Source organism: Balearica regulorum, chromosome 1 (assembly GCF_011004875.1).
Source record: "Balearica regulorum gibbericeps isolate bBalReg1 chromosome 1, bBalReg1.pri, whole genome shotgun sequence".
Classification (NCBI taxonomy): domain Eukaryota; kingdom Metazoa; phylum Chordata; class Aves; order Gruiformes; family Gruidae; genus Balearica; species Balearica regulorum.
The window spans coordinates 33,428,043-33,451,018 of record NC_046184.1 but is presented as its reverse complement, the minus strand read 5'-3'; the positions used below and the strand labels follow the sequence as shown (position 1 = coordinate 33,451,018).

Genomic DNA, 22,976 nt, shown 5'->3' with positions numbered 1-22,976 from the left:
CATAAATTAAAGTGTTACCATTTCCTAACATTTATGAAGGTTAATACACACTTATTTTGGTTACCTGGCATGGGTTAGGAAATGAAAAAAATGGTCCGTAGTTCTCTATTTCAGGAGTTCCTAGTCCTTCCTTTGAAAACTGGTAATTCTGGGAGACTGGCGACTCCACTAAGATATTGAGCGGTATATGTTCTAGTATGCAGCTCTCTAGGGCCCTTTCACTTCAGTTCTCTTCAGTGAGAGCAGGATTGGGCACTTAGATTTGCTGCTGAATCAGTCCTTCAGAAGCTTGCATGCATGCTCACATTTATGCATGTGACTGTAATGTGGGCAAGACTGATCTGTAAGTAAAGTGAAAATATACAGGAGGAGTGGCTTAGGTGCAAATCAAACTGGAATTCAACATGTGAAGGTAGGTAAAATGTCTTATTTCTTATTATCTAAAATATAAACACATTTTTGTGCCCAATTAATATTTAAAATATTTTCTTTTGTTATTTTTCTTAATTCTTTAGCTGATATTTAGTTAAGTGCCATAGGAAGAGTTGTGTTTTTGTATGCTTCTAAAAACTTGGGGAAATTGCTGACAATACTGTATCATTCTGGTATATATATCTCTTTGTATTTCCAGTTTTCTTTAAATTTCAAATATAAAACCTTAGTTTTTAATCAAATGGAAAAAAGTGAATTGATACTTTTTCTTAGAGCCGACAGACACACAGAGCTCATATATTTGTTATTTGTTTAATTTCTGAGCTACTGTTTTGCTGCTGCTAACATGATTAAAAATGATAAATCAGAGATTGCAGTTGCTGGGATCTAGTGTTTCTTCTGGTCATGTTCAGGTTTTTGCAAACTCAGGTAAAATTAATTGGTCTGCCATTGTAAGACTGTATTATCTCTAACTACTTTTGTAATTGGTTAATTGAAAGGACACTATGTCTGAAGATAAAAAAGAAGAATTCATAAAATGAAGTTTTAAATTGTGAAAAGTATATAAACAAATTATTTTTTCTGTGCAACCCCTTTGATTGTGCAAAGGGCAGCTACATAGCTTCCACACCAGAGATCCTCTATCATGTTAAAAATCTGGTGCAACTTTTATTGTGAAGAACTATGAATAAAATGTCGCTCCAAGGGGTGAACATTACTTTTCAGTGAGAATGCAGATCATGTCATTCCCATGCACTTGTTCAGCTTTCCCTAGCTTCACAAGAGGGGAGACTGTCCTCCTTGTGAGGTGTCTGTTAAACTGCGGCCTGTTGGTGAAAGCAACAACGGATTCACTTTGGGTTGCTGGTTGCTTTTCATGGAGGTTTGCGAGCCCAACTGCTGGCTGGACACAAATACATCTGTTGTTCTCCATTTGGAAAATGTGTCCAGAAATCTATCCATTTATTTGAAATAGAAAAAAACCTGCATATCTTTTGCTCACACTGGATTTCTCTGAGGTGTCCCATCTCCATTTTCTGCCTTCTTCCTTGATGCTTGCGCTTTACTCACTGTTTGTCTCCAGTGCTGCTGCCTTCATGTAACTGCTTAAAGGTGTTACTAGTGTTACATCGCTGTGGAATAAAGAGAGATGAGACTTGCTGAAGTCTGGCCAAGTCAGCAATTTGACTTCCTCAATGGTGTAATGGTAAAAGTGCCTATACCAAATGCTTTCTAGGAAGAACAGGATTGCTATTCAGTCTTACAAATCTGAAACAAATTTCTACTAGTAGATTAAGACTTTCAGAAAGTCCTAGTAAGGGTCTAACTTTGTTCCTGTTTGCCACTCATTTCAGAAGGAGAGGTAAGGCAGAATTGTCTGTTGGTTTTTTGTTTGTTTTTTGTTTATTTTGGTGTGGTGGGTTGACCCTGGCTGAGGGCCAGGTGCCCACCAGAGCCGCTCTATCACTCCCCTCTTTCATTAGACAGGGGAGAAAAGGTACAATGAAAAAAACTTACGGGTCGAGATAAGGACAGGGAGAGATCATTCTCTAATTATCATCACGAGCAAAACAGACCGAACTTAGAGAGGGAATTCATCTTATTTATTACTAAGCAAAACAGAGTAGAGGAATGAGAAATAAAACCAAATCTTAAAAACACCTCCCCCCACCCCTCCCATCTTCCCGGGCTCAACTTCACTCCCGGCTTCAACCTCCGCCCCCCCCAGCGGCACAGGGGGACAGGGAGTGGGGGTTACGGTCAGTTCATCACGCGGTGTTTCTGCCGCTTCTTCATCCTCAGGGGGAGGACTCATCGTTCCCCCGCTCCAGCGGGGGGTCCCTCTCACGGGAGACAGTCCTTCACGGCCTTCTCCAACATGAGTCTCCTCCACGGGGTGCAGACCTTCAGGAGCAAACTGCTCCAGCGTGGGTCCCCCACGGGGTCACAAGTCCTGTCAGCAAACCTGCTCTGGCGTGGGCTCCTCTCTCCACGGATCCACAGGTCCTGCCAGGAGCTCGCTCCAGCGCGGGCTTCCCACGGGGTCACAGCCTCCTTCAGGTGTCTCCACCTGCTCCGGCGTGGGGTCCTCCACGGGCTGCAGGTGGAATCACTACACCCCCTCATCCTCCCTCCATGGGCTGCAGGGGGACAGCCTGCCTCACCATGGTCTTCACCACGGGCTGCAGGGGAATCTTGCTCCGGCGCCTGGAGCACCTCCTGCCCCTCCTTCTTCACTGACCTTGGTGTCTGCAGATGTTCTTACATCTTCTCACTCCTCTCTCTGGCTGCAAAAGCGCTCTCTAACTGTTTTTCTTTTTCTTAAATATGTTATCACAGAGGCGCTGATTGGCTTGGCCTTGGCCAGCGGCGGGTCCGTCTTGGAGCCGGCTGGCATTGGCTCTGTCAGACACAGGGGAAGCTTCTAGCAGCTTCTCACAGAAGCCACCCCTGTAGCCCCCCCGCTGCCAAAACCTTGCCACACAAAACCAACACATTTGGGGTTTTGTTTGTTTTTGTTTTGTTTAATTTACCACTGTTCCTGTATTTTTAATTGTAATTTGCCTCAGCCATCTGTCTGTAGTATATATAATTTGTCTGAAAGATGATAAAAATTAGGTACATGTACCAGATATATTGTTGCAGGAATGCTGACTGAGGAATGTAGTTTATCTGTTCCCTCCCTCCCAGCAACTAATAATCTGATCACACTTCTCATTGTTTTAATATATACTGTAATTAATTATAGTGATAATGTTGCTTGAATGAAGGCTGATGGTGAAGTTCTTAACAGAGGTACATGCAGACCCTTCAGTGACGCTTAAGACCAAATGGCTGCTGAAAGGAGTCAGAAATACCTATTGTTTTTCTGATTCTTAGGTGGTACCCAGATCCAATGGATTCAAATCAAGACCAAGTAAGGCAGGAAGAGTAACTATACAATTTAGTTTTTACTGTAATTGAGAGATGAAGTGGAACCTGTAAAGGAAGTGTTAAATGAGATACTAAATGTGATATGTCATTAGTGTTGAAGGAGCACATGTTAATTGTCAAATCATGAAATTGTGATTATTATTTTTAAATTTTCAAAAGTATCAAGCAGACATTAACAAACACAAAATATCTTCAGTTAGCACAAGGCTTGGGTTTGCATTTCACTGATGCTGTGATGTAGCAGTGTTAGCATGCCTGCTGTTGCTAGGTGGTTCTCTTGTAGGTTACTGTTGTGCCTAATAGTGAGCTCTTCTTCCAGGGAAGCTGAAATCTGAAAGTAAGTAATATCTGGGGGACAGGTCATGACAACTGAGTCTGATTTTGGACTTTGACTCAATTATTCATGTTTGAGTCCAATAAAGTATGATATTAATTTTCTGTGAAGAATTTCCATCTTTTTCTAGCCTTTTATTTCTGCCACTGTTTGGTTCATCTTGTTTTGTTTTCCTCCTCTTCCACTGTGCCACACAAACGTCTTTGTCAACACCCACACTAATTTCTCCATAATCCCTGTGAAATGGCTTTGCCACTACATGGAATACAACATAATTGTTCTCTGATGCCTTGGATTGTGCTCTTAGGGAAAATGGGAAGATGGTAGTTTCCTCCCTGTATGCCATGTTGACTAATTCTTGTCCAAAATTTGAGTCAAATTTGGTTCCTTGTTATGAAACTTGGACTTAAATATTGCTTGGACCCAGATTTTCCTTTCTGAATTAAGTGATTAGTATTTTTTAGGCTTTACAGTGAACTTATATGAGAGGATTTTTTAATTATTATTTATGAGTTCTCAGCCCCCTGCCCCCCCAAAGCTTGAGATTTTTACCTAGCATCAGGAATTTTCACTCTTTATAGCAGCAGAGCACTGGAGTCATCTCCAAACAAGTTAGACAATACTTCTCTTTTGAAAGGAAAAGGATAGAACTTTGTCTAGAGGCAAAATCCCCCCCTCCTTTGTAAATGAATTTATTTCTTAAAATGAAGAGTGATAAGAGTTTTATTTTTTTAGAAAAAAAATGCAGGAAGAATAGTTATATCATATGTAAAGTATGATCGGTCATTTACAGAAAAAAGTTTCTGAAAGTTTCTTTAATGAGGACACCTGAAATAGCACCTGTGAAATACAGTTCTTTGGGCACTGAATTATTTGAGCATGCCCTTGAAAAGGACATGGGTACAACTGAATATCCACCAGGATATAGGTAGTGTAAAAGCAAATCCTACGATTGCTAAAATAATGTTGCAGCTGTTTTGGCAGTTCTGTTCTTGTGTTTCGTAATAGCTAAAAGTTTGTTTGAAGATTTCATTGTGCTATGTAGGTAAAACAAAGAGAAGGTTGCGGACTGGAAAAGCTTACAGTCTCGTTATGAGATGTATGTAGACGGGTTGGGAATACACAGCGCAGTGAAGCCTGGCTGAGTATCACGGTAGGTGGGGAGCTGGGCATGGTAACAGCCTGGTTTTCACATGCTCTGGTATCAAAAAGGATGCCAGGATTTAGGCAGTGATGAGCAGAATGGTGGTGTTCATCATGAGGGGAAAGACATGACGGGGCTTTCAAAGGAGGACTTGGTCATCTGTTTTAGTGGTGCTAAGCTTGAGGCAATGGATAGTGCTTTGAGACGTCAGAGACATAGGCCAAATTAAAAGACTTACTCACAAATCTAACTAGAATGAATAAGTTAAATTCTGTGGATGATCATTAAGTGGAATTTCAAGAGTTCTGGTTTTGATTTTTCCAACAGCTGCAAAGAGTATGGTTGTTCATCTGCCATCCAGGCAGATTGCTCTTTTGCTGAGAAGTCTCGCTTATTATGGCTGCTGCCAGCTGCACAGGGCAAAAAAATTCAGACCGTGTGGTAGCAACTTTAAATACTGTCTAAAATTTCTCTGTAGCCTCATCAGTAGAGTTTGACTTCTGCAGACATGAAATCAACTTACCTTCAAGATCTCTCCTGATGGTTCTGACTTTAATATGATGGATGGGTTTGTTTGGGTTGTTTTAACCAGGATGTCTTTATTTTTAAGAGGAATACATTAACACTTTCCTAGTAGATTCCATATATATACACTGTCATAGCAGTTTTACCTTCCTATTATCCACATCAATTCTAAAATGCCTCTAATCTTCTTTATTCCTTCTTCATTCCTACTTTTTCTACATATGTATGCATGTGTATGTAGTTTCTCATTTATGTCCACCTATTAAATAGATAAGCTTCAGCATGCTTGGAAAATAGTTATTCAGGAGTTCTCTGTTGTCCTTCAGATGAAAGTTGAAACCAACTCCTTATCTTAAAAAGAATCCAATAAAGGCCACCTTTTTATGGAGCATGTAGTACTCAGTCCTGTTAGAAAAGGCACGGCTGTGGACAGTGGACAGGTTAGATGACCTCGTAAGAGTCACTACTGTCTCTCACTGTTCTCAGCTGCCTCATGCAGACTGCTGTTAGGTCATGCTGCAGCGCACTCCAGAGTCTCCTACATCCACACTGGGATCGGTTTGGAGAGCGCTGGTGTTCACATCCACGATACATACCTGGAAGCCCTGGAAACCAACATATGGATGGTGGAAACTTGGTGTGTGCCTGCTTCTCACCCTGTTATGCAGCCAGGGTATGTAGTCAAACCAAAAACGTGGAAGTGCTTCTTGGGCTGACCTTACAGAAAATGATTACTGCTGCCTCCTGTTCTTGAGAGGAGTGAAGTTAAGAAATTCCAGTATTAGATGGTGATCGGGCTGCAGATGACGATACTTGGAGCAAATTGTTCTCTGGTTTTCATGCTATGAGAGCAGTAGGTAATGGCAGTTACTTTGCATGAGGGCCATCCTTCCTGAACTTCTGTGCTGAAGAGAACGGCTTCTGAAAGGCAAATTTGTAAATTTCCCTCATGAAAAATAATGAGGGAATGACCTTTAACACTTCTTTACAAAAACCTGTATTCTACTCCAAATTTACCAAATTTTTATTAATTTTAGTAATTGAGGTGAAATTATTGGGGAGGAAAAATGGTCTTCAAATCAAAAATTTTGAAGTAATGCTGTAAATAAGTTTAACTCAGTACTTTTACTTGAAAGATATCGGAATACAGAAGACGTGTTCTCATAAGTACTGTAATTTTGATGATGTGTATAAAAATCTTAGCAAATGTTACTTTCTGGATGAAGTTTAGCTCAATGTTAACTAGAAAAACATGATTGTTATCTGCAGAATGTAGCTATAAATAACTCAGGTGTTAAGTATTGCAGTTGAAATACTAGGATAACTTTGGAGGACCCAGTCACAGAGGAAGGAGAACAGCTTTCTTCATGTGTTAGAATAATGAGGCTGTAAGACTCTAGAGCCTACCTACATGTCTACTCATAAAAATATCCCTACAAGTTATGGGAGTATTGTTGCTTATATTGGATGGAGAAGAATTTGGGGATAAAATTTAATTTCAGAGGCTGTAATAAATTTTCTCAATAATTTAGGTGAGGGAAGGTGGTTGTGGAATCACGGGGCATCCAGGCTTAGCAAGGAATCAGAAAGGACTTCAGGCAGCTCTAACAAGTTCATGGATGATTCAGTCTTTGACAGCTAATCCAAATTTGTATTTTTGGAGGTGGTAGTAGTTGCAACAGCTAAAAATTGTGGCTTTTCTCATGGCATAGAACTGGCAACTGTACTGTGAAGTCTCACTGTAGAACAGAAGAACATCCATATTCTTGACTTCTCTCTGCCTAAAGCCTGGGAAAGAACAGTTAAACATCATGATTACCTGTGTGGTTTAGAGAGATGTGATTGGAGCATGCGTTGCTGGGTTATCTACACCTAGTTTGGTTTTCAGATGTGCTACAGTACGTCATGGAATGCTTTGCAAATTGTTTCGACAAGTCCAGCAGTAGGAACATGGAGATTTACTCTGTATCACTGACCTCGGAGGACCGTCTGCCAGTGTCATGGGAGCCAAAGATGTGCTGTGGACTGAACTTTGCAAAGTGTTTTTGGGATGATGCTTGTGTTGCATCTTACGGAAACATGGGGAGTGTCAGTTTCTCACCTTTCACATTTTGATACGCAAGAGTCAGTCAGATTCCAGGGGTGCTGTATTTCCTCATGCACAGGCAACAGGCAGGGAGGAGTTTGCAGTAACTGCAGAGGCTATTTGGAGTATTCTACAAGTAGACGTCGCTCATTCATCAGCTTGAGAGAAAGGGACCTGTTGGAACTCATTGGGCTCAGCTGGCTGTGCATTTGGTCATTAGAAATACAGTCTTGCTTGATTTTTAAAAAAATATATTACTGAGCTTAGAGATCCAGTCAAATTGTGTGGTAGGAATGTCATCCTGGTAGTGTTTGGATCAGAGGGCTGCATTGCAGTCCTAGTGGGAATACGGTTCATGCTTACAGGAGGAAAGTGTGTTTATTATTAATTTACACCAAAGATCCTGTGACGTTTGCAGTATGATTGCAAATGTTACTGCAGAAAGTAGTTTTTGCTCTAGATCTTCTCTTCCAAATGGTATCTAGAACTCTGCAAAGTGGGAAGACCACAAAGAGCTTGAACAAAGAATAATAATACTGGGTATACACTTTGTTGTGGCATGTTTGAACTCCGGTGCTTTAGTTGATACACAGCATACAGTCTTGGATACCTCCTTGTAAAAAGCATGCAGACAGTTGGAGTGTTCAGAGGACAGCCACATGAATCTAAGACTTGGACAAAGTGACAAGAGAGGAAAGGCTGGGGGAGCTGTGTATTTTCAAGATCAAATCAATAGAAAGACGGACTGAATGAGGTATTCATCCAACACGTAATCAGTGGTTATAAAGAGGTGAGTGTTTCTGAGTCTGCTAAGGGTAGAATGAGAAGTATCCATCTTATTTAACAGTTAGACTGTCATTAAATCATACTTTTTATGACTATAAGGATGGTTATACAGTGAAAAAAATGCATGCAAGGGAGGCTGTAGCATCCCTGTCACTGAAGACAAGACTGATAAACAGCTGTCAGGAATGGTCCAGCTGATCCAAACTCTGAGCAGTATGATGGATTGGATAAAGTCTTTGAGTCCCTCTTAGCCTAGCCTTCCTCCCTTCCATTGCTATAGCTGCAAAAGTGCATTTACAAATGTGGCAAAGCAGACTTACAGACTGCAGCTGCAAGGAGGATTTAATCAAATCAAGATATTTTCTGAACACCAGAGGAATGTGATACAACACTGAACTTTTGAAATGAAGCTATACTCAATGAAGTGACTTAAAAATATCTTCAGTGTAACTTCTGTAGTTAACATAGGTGTAACTGAGATGTAACAGTAAATTGTTTGCATACCTCTTGGAGTTCAATCCACTCTCTCAGGAGTTTTGGAATGTTTGGTCTTTTGTAACCACGGTCCTTTCTGAATGCTTGAGCTAATGGCACAAGGGTTTGTACTTGTTTTAGTGAAGAATTACTGACTCTGAATTAGAGAATTCAGTAGGACCAAATTACAGAGTCTTTGTTGCTTCCTGACAGTAGTCTACATACTTAAAGAACAACTTTTTGAATATTATTGGAAGTGTTCAAGGTCAGGTTGGATGGGGCTTTGGGCAACCTGGTCTAGTGGAGGGTGTCCCTGCCCATGGCAGGGGGGTTGGAACTAGATGATCTTTGAGGTCCTTTCCAACCCAAACCATTCTGTGATTCTATGAATACTCTTAGCTGACAAATGCCTATTTTGTGCTTAAGCATTGCAAGGACCCCTGGGGAGATGCAGCTAATGGGGGAGGCAGGCACAAGAAGACTGAGTTCTAATATGGCAAATGAAAAGTTGAAGTAAGTCTCAACTAGGTGATGCTCAAAGTAATGTTTTACTAGTGTCTTGTGGTGTAGTAGTCCCAGTCTACTTCTAGCGTAGTCTTAGAAGAGCCCAAACAGACTTTTGGGCCAACCAGAGATCATCAAAATGCAGTTGGTCAGACAACTCAAGCAACTACTGTGTCTAACCCTGTGGATTTGTAATTATTCTGATCCATTATATAAAACTGTCCTTTTTTTTTTTTTTTTAACATTTATAATATGTTTTATCCTTTCTCAGTGCTACTGTTGTGGTTTAAGCCCAGCTGGCAACTAAGCCCTGTGCGGCCGCTCACTCACTGTCCCCCAGTGAAAAGGGGGAGAGAATCAGAAGAGTAAAAGTGAGAAAACTCGTGGGTTAAGATAAAGACAGTGTAATAGGTAAAGGAAAAGCTGCATGTGCAAGCAAAGCAAAACAAGGAATTCATTCACCGCTTCCCATGGGCAGGCAGCTGTTCAGCCATCTCCAGGAAAGCAGGGCTCCATCACGCGTAACGGTGACTTGGGAAGACAAACATTATCATTCTGAACATCCCCCCCCTTCCTCCTTCTTCCCGAAGCTGTATTATGTCATCTATGGTACGTAATATCCCCTTGGTCAGTTGGGGTCAGCTGTCCCGGCTGTGTCCCCTCCCAACTTCTTGTGCACCCCCAGCCTCCTCGCTGGTGGGGTGGGGTGAGAAGCAGAAAGGGCCTTGGCTCTGTGTCAGCACTGCTCAAAAATAAATATCCCTGTGTTGTCAACACCATTTTGGTCACAGATCCAAAACCCTGCACCATACTAGCTCCTATGAAGAAAAGTAAATCTATCCCAGCCCAAACCAGTACAGTTACAGTACCACTTCATTTATATTTTAAATCCCTTTACAGCCAATGTAAATACAAGGAGAAATGGCTATATGCTTGGCATTTACTGGTCTTTTTTTCAGTGTTCAGAAGCCCACTGAGCTACCAGTGAAGCTATGCAAAATGGTCCCTTGAAAGAAAAGGTTAAGAAAATTTAGAACAAAATCCACCAAATAATCCAAAGTCAACTTTTCAATGAAATAACAACAATAGCAAAAGAATCAGAAGGCTTTTAGTGAAACTCTGCATGTCAGCTGCAGAAAGAGCCTTAATTTGGTAGGAACTGGTGATGGCATGCCTGTCCGAGAGTCTGTCTGTGCCACAGAGAGCACCAGGAGTTCTGTCAGGCTGATCCTCACAGAACTTTATTACTATGAAAAAAAACAAACAGATGAATCCTAGTTACCAGCATATGGAATGACTTTGAACAATAGTAATCGAGTCCGGCTTTTTAATGTAGTTTTATGTTTTAAAAAGAACCTGACATATGGGAAATATTACTTTAGCCAACGTTGAGACGAGTGCTAGAATTTCTGTGTAAAATGGTTACAGGATGGTTTTTTCAACTTTTTAAAGAAATGTTCACTTTTCTGTTGAGATTTAACATTATTCTAGAAATTTTTTTTTCTACATATGCAATCTGCAGAAAATGTATGGAAAATGCACTCTCCATAAACCTCCAATTCTGTGGAATGTCACAGAAGTGAAGCCACATTATAGACATGTTGAGCCATAAGGACTATATTCTTCTTAACCGTGTTGAAGTTTGAATGGAAGGAGGTCAAGCAGCAAGAGAGTTAAATGCAGTTGTACTTTCCCCAGTCAGGAGAGTTAAGCCTCGGGAAGATGACTACCAGAGCATCTCACAGAACAGAGCGGGCACCAAGCGGTGAGAGAGAGGACCATAATCCACAGAGAGCATGTAATAACGCGTTAGGAGCTCCAAGAAGGAACACAGGCTTATGAAGGGCAAAATTCAGCCATGTAAAAAAAAAATAATAATAAACAAACAAAAAAAGCACTATAGGCTAGATGCTCTGAAAGGACACGAGTGGGTTCCAGAGCACAGAACAAGCCTTGCTCCTGTACAGGTGAGAATTTGATGGTTCTAACTGATGATACACAGCTGAAAGGCAGCTAGTCAGGCAAGTGTCTTGGGTCACTGTGGACAATATGCAGCTCTCCAAGGAAAACACTGCTGGTGAGTGTGGAGCTCAATGCAAGACACCTCCCTGTAAGCTGTATTTAGATGCCTTTAGCCACTTGGGAGTCCCACTCTTCTATGGAACCTATATTTTCCATTCAAAGCAGGAGCTATGCTCTGCCCTTACGGAAAAGTTAAAGGAGGCATCCCCACTTTATATTGATTAAAGCTTTGGCATCATTGTTTGAGACCTGATTTTCTTTCTTTGGTATTCATTCTCTGTGCTGGAGGACAGGCAACCTTTACCTACTTGTCAGGAGTCTCCAATGAGAAGCTGTATTGGACAGGAGTAGTCTTCATTTCCCTTGCTGAAGGTGGGTCACTATCCAATAAAGAACACAGCTGAGCCTGCCTGCCGCTGATGCCGAGGTATTCTGGGAGGAAACAGTCCCGTTAAGAACTATCTTCATATATTATCTAAGGAATGAAGCCAGAATATGTCCAATTTCAGGAGAATACCTACAGAATAATATACCCTCTTGAACTTTCCATTGATGATCTTGGATCATCTATGTCCAGGCTGAGTGCATTAGCTTTTTCATGTGTTAAGGAAAAAAAATTAGGTGCGTTTCTCTCTCTTTGGTTGCATTAAATATCATCTATCACTGTGTTTTGTATTGTGCCTCGTTTCCCTGCTGTGCACTCAGCATACTTTTACAGCAATTGCTTTCTTTTTTTAACTCGTTAATAAAAACAGAGGAAAACCTGTTTTCGGGATGCTGGTCATCCTTACAGGCATGTAAAGCTCCGATGAGCTGGTCAACCTGTTAAAGATTGTGCATGTTTGTAGAATTAGACTGTTCAGCACCAAAGGAACTTTTAAAGGTCTTTGACTGTGGCTCAGGGCAGCCTAGGTGCTTCTGTAGCCGATACGTATGTAAGACTTTAAGAATGACAATCCTGGATTTAGTTGCCTAAATTTTATCAGGATCCCCCTGAAATTGTAAAGGGTCTGATCTGCAGAGATATCCAGGATTCTCTTCCTCACACTGATGAAGCTGGTGGGAGATGGTCACGGCAGCAGAAGTAAGAACCTGCCCTGTGGAGCCATGTGAAGCGGGCAGGAGCTGCTCCACGAAATTCCAGGAGACACAGTACCCCAAAGCTGCTTGGAGACACTTCTTAGTCTGGTGATTTACTTGTTTTAAAATTTGGGCAATCGTATTTAAGCAGAGGTTTACAGCACAAAGATACCAACCAAAAAACACTCAACAACTTCAAAAGCTCATAAGTTGAAGCCCATAATATTAGGACACTAATGTATTACCTCGCGCACAATTCAGTTTCTTTTTCAGTGTAACATGTATTTGACAGGAGGTTTGTATACATGGAAACACAGGATCAGATCTGTAACTCGATGAATATGTGAAAGAAAATATTTGTAAAATAATTGAAAATAATATCTCCCTACGGATTTTAAGTATCTTTCATTTGTGTTTCTGCATTTAACATTAAGATAACAATAGGTTTCAGCTAGCTCGAGTCATGAAAGCTAAAGTGAAAGAAAGTTTTAAGTAGTATTGGAAATAACCATTCATAAAGTTTCTGTTATTCTTAACATCCAAACTGGTAGTTTCCTTTCTGAACTCAGCTTCCCATCTAATATGATTGAAAACAAATGTGGATTATCTTAATTCCTGTATAATTGTACTCTAATTACAAAATTCAGTAGAACATCTTTATGAAAGAGAATCTCTTTATACAGGCATTGCTCTGTAACTATTAAAAATATCTTATAATAGGCTAACCTAACACACAAATCTTCAATTTCTTTCTTTAGAAGAAAGAATAGCACTAATTATAAAGATTAAATTAGGCCATTTAAATATGAAAGAGATGTAGCTCAGTTGAGTTTAGACCAATGAAGAGGGGGAAAAAAAACCCAACCACACACACACACAAAACCCCAAAGCAAAAAACCCAAACAAACAAAAACCCACCCCAAAACCAAAAAGAAAGCCAACTCAACACCCCCCCCCCAAACCAGACCCAATTCTAACCTGTATAGAAGTAAACATATAATGTTGTGTCTAGTGGGTAGAGATATTATCAGAAGATCTTTAGAAGACTGAGACACAAGGTAAAAGATTTCTTTGCATATTCTATTGCTATTAGCAGCCATTAGCTCTGTACAATAAATCCCATTTTTGTTGAATTAAAGATACATGCACAGGCTGTATAGACAAATATGTATAAATATATTGAAAAGTGTTGTCTTAATACTTAATTATTTCATGGGCAATGAGAAATTAAAGAGTGAGATCATTCTGCGCTGTGGCAGCCTCACCGGCTGAGGTGGAGACTCTTAGGACACCTCCCGTGGCTGCAGTTCCGCCTGGACCACCATCCCCACGAGGGCTGGCAGGGCTCCGCCTGGGAGCCCTCTGGACCGTAATTGATGTTTCACAGGCGAAAGGCACTGAGGAAAGAGCGACATGTGGGGTTTTCCTCACACATCACAGGAGGAGGTTAAGTAATTCTGTGCTGCACCTCACTTGTGTACTACTGAAGAATAAAAAGGAAGAATCTTCAGAGTTTAGGTGTCCTACATTTTATGATTGAATCTCCGAAAAAAAGCTTTATGGGAGAGTAGCATCAATTATCAAGATAATATCAGTATTTTAGTTTTCATGCATACATGTTATCTTGCCTGCTTTGATAATTAAATCCTCCGAGTTCAGAGCTGAGTTTTCTGAAAGGGTTTTATAATGATATGGTTTGCAGAGCTTTAAATTTTCTGACCTACATTACTCAGAGATAAAAGTTTCAGGCGGGTTTTTTTTCTTTTTTTTCATCTTCCTATCTTAAAGTAGTTTCTAAGTTAATGAAACATAAATTGTATACCTACAAGAACAGTATTTTATGATGACAAATTGAAAGGTTTTGCTGAGAGTGCAAAATGATTTAATTTAGAACCAAGCATTCTTATTTACTGGAATTGTATAGCAGACATGTAAAAGGCAAGTTGTGGCCAAACCAGTACTCTTATCTTTTTGCAAATATAATTACAGTTGCATAAGAGAAACTTGCTATCCATTGTATTGTGTGATAAATCAAATGTATTGCTTTATTCTGCAAAGATTTAATTTTAAACACGTTGGCAGTTTCAATTAAACCGTTAAGATTACAGATATAAATATTTAAGGACACATAGGAATCCCTGTGGTGTTGAGGACAAGTGAGTCAGCTGAGATTCTGTTTAACAGAGTGTAGTTACTGTTACTGTGAAAAATGTTTCTTACCTAGCAGGTTAATTTATTATACTTGCTTGCTTTATATTTTAAAAACTTTTCTCCAGCTGTTGTTCTCAGGCAAATATTTGCCAGGTTTTGTACTGAAAGCTGTATCATCTGAACTTCATTTCCTGAAAATAGAAGATATGCATATTTAAAAGTGCTTGGTTAAGTTAGTGTGTAGCGCTAGTCACATAGACGATGTAACATAAAAGGAAGAGAAATATCTTTGGTGCTTTTAAAGAAAGTCTATATTTAAATCCTTTTTTTCACACCCACTTAGAAATTAAATTTTGATTTCAATATTAATTCTCTACCTGATTGTGTAGGTAATGTTTATCCAAGTGTAAAATAAAGTACAGAGGAAATCCTAGAACAAACTAAGCATGTTCTCTTTCCAGACAGAAAAGGAATTGTCTCCATTGATCAAAACTTTTTGATAGGATGATGTAAAATAGGAAGATTAATTACAAGATTTTAAAAAACCCCCAAACTTAAGTGCTTACATTCACAATTCTCATGGTCCAAGATAAGTCAGCTGAGTAGCCATCTAATTTGGAAGTGCTTCAGATGTTCCTTGTTGGACTGACAGCTCCCTAGTACCTGCAGCTCTGCTCTGCAGGTGAATAGGACAGCCCTCCTTTGAAGAATTAAATTCAAACCTCACTAAAATCTCACAGCAGTCCAGAAATTTAGCAGAGGAATGGCCCTTTCTCCAGCAGAGACCGATCTGTCAGACACATACTGATCACAGAAGTGCGTACTGGTGTGTGTCACAAAAGGTGTCTGCGGCCCCGTTGGTTTTACGTTGGAGGGAGGGAGGGAGGGAGAGAAGGAGGTCCTAGAGCCACTTGTGCATGCTGTAGCAACTTTCTGGAGGAAACTGAATACCGGGGCAATGGGGCAAGGCCATGTCTCCAAGGACTGAACCATAACCTACAGTGTCTACTCTGTCTTCTCTTGCCTCTTTGCCACGTACAACAAGATACCCACAGCTCATGGAAGGGAGGTGCCAGAGCAAGCATGACTTCGTAGCCTGATAGCTGGAAATATGCATACCCATGATTTTGCATTTTTCTTTCTTTAATGGTTATAATATTACATGAAAATAGCAATATATATACTGGAAACAGAAGGCTGCTAGAGCACGTTCTTGTGAGATCATAATATCAAGTTGTCTTCTGCATGGATACAGATGGCTGAGCTCTGGTATTTGTCAATGATGACATCAGTGAATGAACAAGATGTGAGAGATGTTTGGCATCTGATCAGTAACAGTTTGAGAAAGCTTACATAGAAATTTCAGATACGTACAGTAGATGTATCATAATACAGAAACTTATTCCTATAATCAAGTCCATTTTGGGCGAAGCCACAGATTCTTCTTCTGGTTCTCTTTTCCTTTGTTTTTTTCTTTTGAGATTTTTAGTAATGAAATACACTTCTCTTTTCAGTGTTCTGTTTCCTGTGGAAAAGGTTTGAAGTTTCGTGATGTGCATTGTTTTAATAGCTTCCAAGCTAAAATAGAAGAAGAAAACTGCAGACATTTGAAAAAACCACGGACGCACAAAATATGTAGAGCTGGAAGATGTCCTGCTTGGAAGGCCAGCAGATGGAAAGAGGTATGTAAAATCTGCTATAATTATCTTTTCTACGAGAGTAGAAGACAAGATCATATGCATGACACACTACTTCAATGGAAATAATTGCCAGAAAGTTTTTTTTGTATGCACATGGCAATGAAATCTACAAATTAGCAAGTAGTTAATTATCTTTTATTTTTCTTTCTTTTAAGAGTAATTAAAAGTATGTATTTGTGAAAACTGAAAGTTTTTGGTAATCTGAACCTTGGACTGGATATGTACTTAAGACTTCCCTCCAACTTATCTTGTAAATTCAAAATAACAGTAATTTTTTTAAGTTTACTTCTTACCTTCAGTGATGAATTCAGTAGTATCACTGTAATTGCTATCATAGCCTGAGTATTGAATTGAAGCCAGGTTTTGGGGGGAAGGACAAGAAAAAGGGATTGCAGAAACAAATACTGGCTTTCCCCCTGGTTTGGTCTTGTAAAACATCTCTCTTTTTGTGAAATTCTGTGTAACTGAGCACATGGCAATATTTTGCATTTCACTCACTCTTTCAAAATATAGTTCCCCACATTGGTAAAGACACATTGCTACTCTCCACAATTTGGCCACAGTTGATAGAGCGCTATCTACTTTATGATTAGGCTTGAGTTTTTAGGTAGGCTTTGGGACTTAATCGTGCTTCTGACTGGAGTGAAAGGGGGCTGTCTATCTCAGCAAGCCTTAGTGTTGTAGTGAAATAATTTTGGCCAGGAAGGAGGAAAAGAGGCATGTGGCAGGAAGGATTTGAACCTTTTTAAGGTCCTCAGGATTCAAAATCCTTAGTATTACCTGCAAAAGAAAGAGAAGTATCCTCAAAATACCTCACCATTTGCAAGATTTTTCTAAGCTGAAATACTGGGATTTTTTTTTCTTGCATTTTAATATTTGCATTTTAAAAAACAGATAAGACTGTCAGTCTCTAATAGATTAACTATATAAACTTGAATGGTTTGATCTTGCAAAAATGTAAACTTTTGCTTTGCATATGCATATAGTGACTGTTCCAACTGTGAATTAAGACGCAGAAAGATCGGTCTAGGTAACTCGAATGCATTTATTTTCTGTATTTCTTACAAATTTTGAATTTTAATTGTAGTTTTACATTTTCAACATAAATTTCTTCAGATACAATGAAACGCTAGTACAGCAGGGGTCATGAAGTGTATTTTAAATAATATCCTAATAAGTTCTAATAATAGCAACTGTACCACCTTCTGAGGACGGTCTCATTTCACACTGACATAACTAATTTTGATCAATTTTAGTGTTCTGTATCCTGTGGAGTGGGGATTCAGCAAAGGGACATCTACTGTCAGCTGAAGGGCCTGGGTCAAGTGAGTGAAGCAATGTGTAATCGTGGTACCCGGCCCGCTAGCAAGCAGCATTGCTGGCTGCCTGCCTGCACCCAGTACCGGTGGTTGGCAGATGAATGGGAAGATGTAAGTAAGGCTTTCAACTTGTATGAAGTAACTGAGTGATGTCATAAGGGGTTTGGTTTTTTTTGTTTCGGGGTTTTTTTCCCCACATTTGGATACATTTCCAATAGCTGTCATGTTGCAGAATAACAAGTGACCGTGCTGGATATTTTGAAGGTCAAGTTTGCAAAACTAAAGAGAGTGACAAAAAATGTGAGAGGCTTTGTTTACTGTCTTACATGGGATTTGCTTGTCTACTGTTGTAGACAAAAGCTCTGGTGGAGCTCTGAGCAGGTCCCTATTGATAGAGCCGTGCAATTTGAATACAAAATTCTTCACAAAGTGCATAAAATATTTAATACAACCTTGTTATGAAATGTAATTTTTAAAAATTAACTTGTTAAGAATAGAAATACAAATGAAATGGCAGCTGGAAGTAAAAACCTCAGAGGTGAGACCTTTGGACAACAGTGTTTTCAAGGAGATCTGTGTGGAAGACTTACCAGAAAAGATAAGAAGCAAAATAAAACTCAGCATTCTCCTATCAAATATGCATTTTCATATTTAAGAAAATCTAAAGATACCTTCAGGAGAGAGCTGTCATTTTAAAGATGTGATGATTATTTTCTACATGCTAAAAGTTTAGTAACTTTTCCATAAACATATGAACATATAAGGAGAGAGGGAGAGAGAAAACCAAAAATTATACATAATACCTGAAATGGTGTACAGAAAAGTCTGTCTCTTACTGTATCATTAAACCAAAACTCAGTTTGTGCAGTCATGGCATCTTAATAATCTGCACTGCTAAATTTCCTAGGGCAACCCCCCCTGAAACTTTGAATATGAAGACTCAAAAGTCTCAGGGACACAATGCTATAGAAGTGACTACTGTTCATAGATAAATCATTTGTTGATGCTCTGCAAAACCTGGACTATATTCATGCAGTTTGGACATATCTATTCCTCTGTTAAACTATATTGATGGAAAGCTGACAATATATGTTTCTTCCAAGTGTTCTGTTCTCATATGAAGCTGTAAAAATCAGGAATTAGTGGCTCAGAATGTCCTTTTAGCACAAATAATACACACTTTCAGAGAATGAGGGTGAATTTTCCTTTTCCGTCAAACATTTGTATATTCCAGGTAGATATTTGGAGCTCTTCACTAGAAATGCATTGTGTTTCACTGCATCTTCCAACTAGTTCATAACTTCTTCCACATGAATATTTCTGTTTGCTTGAAATTCCTGTGTTCAGTTCCCTTCTGAATCACCAGATTCATACATAACCCTGTACATCTAGTATTAATAGTAGTTCAAGTGTTTGTCCACTCCCGGTGCAGTACATCCTCCACCGAACACGCAATATTTTGCCCAGCTGTCTCGGCTCTGACTTCTCGCGTGTCATTTCCTCACCTCACCAGTCACAGCGTAGCAGAACAATTTCCAGATCTCGCATTTCTCCAGCTCACAGCCGCAGCCACCATTCTCCTGCCAAATAAGCATTTTCATATGAAAGAGAAGAATGTCTACAAGACTAATGTATAAAGCATAATGAAAAAGATTCTTCTGCCTATCCCCATTACTGCATGACTGGGTTATTCGTTATGTGTCTAATAATGTGAGCTGCTCCATGCCATTAAAAGAGCAGGTGTTTCTGGAAGTTACACTAGCCAACTGTATCCATACAGAATCACAGATTGGTAGGGGTTGGAAGGGACCTCTGGAGATCATCTAGTCCAACCCCCCCTGCTAAAACAGGATCACCTGAAGCATGTTGCACAGGATCGTGTCCAGGTGGGTTTTGAATATCTCTGGAGAAGGAGACTCCACAACCTCTCTGGGCAGCCTGTGCCAGTGCTCGGTCACCCTCAGAGTGAAGAAGTTTTTCCTCATGTTCAGATGGAACTTCCTGGGTTCCAGTTTGTGCCCGCTGCCCCTTGTCCTGTCACTGGGCACAATTGAGAAGAGTCTGGCCCCTTCCTCTAGACTTCCACCCTTGAGATATTTACAAGCGTTGATGAGATCCCCTCTCGGTCTTCTCTTCTCCAGGCTAAACAGACCCAGCTTCCTCAACCTTTCCTCATAAGAGAGATGCTCCAGTCCCCTCGTCATCCTTGTAGCCCTCTGCTGGACTCTCTCCAGTAGTTCTCTGTCTTTACTGAACTGGGGAGCCCAGAACTGGACACAGAATTCCAGATGTGGCCTCACCAGGGCAGAGTAGATGGGGAGGATAACCTCCCTTGAACTGCTGGCCAGGCTCGTAATGCACCCTAGGATACCACACACCATCCCCTGATACAAGTCCACACATTTTCATTCTCTGAGTAGCTTTCTTAGAGGCTTAATGCATGTATGGCTTCCATTGCTGGGCCACAGTCTCTTGTGGATCTTCTGAATGGGTAGGTAAGCCTCTCACTGATTTCTTTTCATTGCTCTCTCTGATTTCCTGCCATCCTCTTTCTCACCTCACCTTTTCAAGAAAGAAGGTAATCACTCAGCAAGACTGGGGGATTACAAACACTTAATACTCTAATCATAAGTCAATGCTTTAGTTTCTCCTTCAGGTTTTAGGACCTCACTTCTACCTAATGCAAGTGAATTTTTGTCAGATTTTTTTCTTCCTTCAAAAAACTCCTACTACAAAGAGTGATGCCAGGCTGTTCCTCAGAGGTAATAAGGCTGTTGCTTTTCCACATCAATAATGTGATATTACTGACTGATTTGCCTATTAATTTTTTGCCCATGTGAAGAGAATAAGAAGCTGAAGTTTTTTTGTCTGAATGATTGCTTATCTGAGTCTCTGCATGTTCAGAGCTTTCAAGTCAAATGAAGTCTGTAAGCCCAGGTGTATATTTTGCAGCTTCTTTCAACAGTGTACTTATGTCAGTGAAAGTTGTAGAGCAGTTCCTTGGGGCTCAGTGCTTTCTCATCCAGTTTGCTGATGATGTCAAACTGGGGAGACCGTTTAGTGTGCTGGAGGGCAGGGCTGCCATCCAGGGGACATGGACGTGCTGTAGAAATAGGCCCACAGGAGCTTCATGAGATGCAGTGAGGACAAATGCAAAGTGCTACCCCAGGGAAGGAAGCCCTCCTGCAGCCGCCCAGGCCCTGGGATGCTGGTGGGCATCTGAGTGTGGGCCAGCTGTGTGTCCTGGCAGCAAGGATGGCCAGCAGCCTCCTGGGCTGTACAAACAGGGGCGCAGCCAGTAGATCAAGGGAAGTGGTCATCGTCTTCTGTTTCTCAGCACTTGTTAGATCATTTTGGTCACCCAATGCAAGAAAGAGATTGACAAACTAGAGCACACTCAGCAAAGGACCCCCAAGCAGGTTGGGGGCTGAAACACGTGCCCCGTGAGGAGAAGCTGAAGGAACTGGGTCTGTTCAGCCTGGAGATGAGACAGCTTTGGACAGATCTAGCAGCAGCCTTCCAGTATCAACAAGGAAGTTACTGAGAAGATGGAGCCAGGCTCTCTGCAGTGTCATATGGTGGGAAGGCAAGAGGCAACAGGAGTAAGGTGAAGCCAGAGGGGTTCAAATTGGATATTATGAAAACCTTTTTCCACATGACGACAATTCAGGCAATGAAATAGGCTGCCCAGGGAGTTTGTGCAGTCTCCCTCCTCTGAGGCTTTCAAGATCCAACTTGATAAAGTTAGAGATTTCCTCTGGCAAAGCTGTTTTACTGTACAGCACCTGGTTTTTGTACTTCAAGTTGCTTCTTTGAGTTGATGATGATAATAATAATAATAATAATAATGATAATAATAATAATAATAATGATATTTGAACAATAGGCTTGATCTATGTGTCAGACCCTGATGAATCTTCTAATTGACTGTTATTGGGTCCAAATTACTATTAGGTTAGGTTCAAGTCTGACTATAGTAGGTGGTGTTATTGATTATTGCCTCTGCTGAGACTGGAGTTTGTGTATTTGAGCCTTCCTTCTTGATCACAGCAAGTTTGAACAGGTGAGTTGAGGCACCCGTAGCTGGGGACGTGCTATTGAGATGAATCACTTAGCCTGTACCCCTACTTTTCTGGATTCTGGTGGCAGCAAGGTTCTCATCCTGTCCTGGTAGAACTGGTGACTCTCCATCCCACCAGCTTGCCATGGGGAGAGGTCTGAGAACACTCAGGGCAAAGGCACAGGCTCAACAGATAGTGCTGCCCAAAGCTGCCACTGGCTTCATTAACAAGCAGGTTTGTTTGTTTTCTGCTATCAGTGTAATGTACATGGTTCCAGAGACTCTTTCTGTTTTGTTTTCAAGACCAACTTACTCCTTTCATATTTCACCAAAATCCTTTTTTGGCTCTTCCCTTTTCATACAGAAGAGCTTTTACGCTCAACCTATCATCTCGGCCTGATGTTTGCATTTGCTCCTCTGTCTCACCTAAGAGTTACAGTGTCATATCAATATAAGCTATTGTTTTTTCAGCTGACTAGAGGCACCTGAACTTTGAAAACAAAGTAAAGGATTTTGATTCAGTGAGTAATTCAGTCTGACACTGATAGCAAATGTCATAAAAGGTGTTGCTGTCTGGGTTTTACTAGTGTGTGGCAATCAGCAAATAACTCTGTTCTGTAAATGGCTAGTTTAAGTACAAAAACTATGACTGTTTTTCTCGGTCTCAGTGCTCGGTATCATATAGAAGAAAGGAAATATACCGGAGAGTTAAGTGTGTGGATGAAAACCAGCTCCAAGTGGATGAAAGCTTCTGTGATCCTGCCACAAAGCCTCCATCAAGCAAAACCTGCAGGATAGCTCCCTCTGAATACGTTGTGCTTACAGGAGAACTGTCACAGGTAAACAAACTACTTGTACTGCTCGCACATCCTTTATATAACCTTACATTCAAGAATGTTATATTGCTGTAAAATATACATTATGTGTGCAGAGCAGGAAAAAAGAAAAAAGAAGTATATTTTCATCTGAAGATGGGTGTCTAAACTTTTTCCACATTGAACCTTCCAACCAGACCGTTATCAGTCTTCTGGTAGCCCCCCTGGGACCTGTGAACACCAGCTAGAGGACAGCTGCCCCTGCCACAGGATTTCTTTGCTGGTTCCCAGGAAACTCTCTTGCATAGCTGATCTCACTGAAGTAAACAAAAAATCTTTTCCTTAATTTCAGTGAAGTGATGGATCAGTGCCTTGTTTCCCTTGCCCATCTGCACTGCCTATGTGTGCGTGTCTGTGTGTGTACTGCTGCTGAGAGGGAACTGCTCTGGAACCTCTGTGAGCTGAGAAAAGGGCAGCATGGGACTTTCCATCTCCTCGCATGTGTGACTATTGTAGATCTTCATTTCTGCACGCTGATGTACCATCCCCGAGGTGGCACACATTGCATTACAGGCTTTTGCCAAAGTGAGGATCAGAGCTGATTTATCTG

The 22,976-nt window shown here is 40.6% G+C and overlaps 1 protein-coding gene across 3 annotated transcripts in view; it reads left to right on the top strand.

Moving 5' to 3' along the window:
* Positions 1-22,976, top strand: part of ADAMTS20 (ADAM metallopeptidase with thrombospondin type 1 motif 20) — a 105,347-nt gene that overhangs the window by 74,481 nt on the left and 7,890 nt on the right. Inside the window, exons 29-31 of one of the 3 annotated variants that reach the window (XM_075744984.1) lie at positions 15,987-16,154; positions 17,429-17,602; positions 22,220-22,390. In XM_075744984.1, coding sequence (XP_075601099.1) covers positions 15,987-16,154; positions 17,429-17,602; positions 22,220-22,390 — 513 coding nt within the window. Of the gene's footprint in view, positions 1-15,986; positions 16,155-17,428; positions 19,645-21,665; positions 22,391-22,976 lie in introns of those variants that run through there. The other 2 variants (XM_075744976.1, XM_075744967.1) reach the window with 2 other exon arrangements.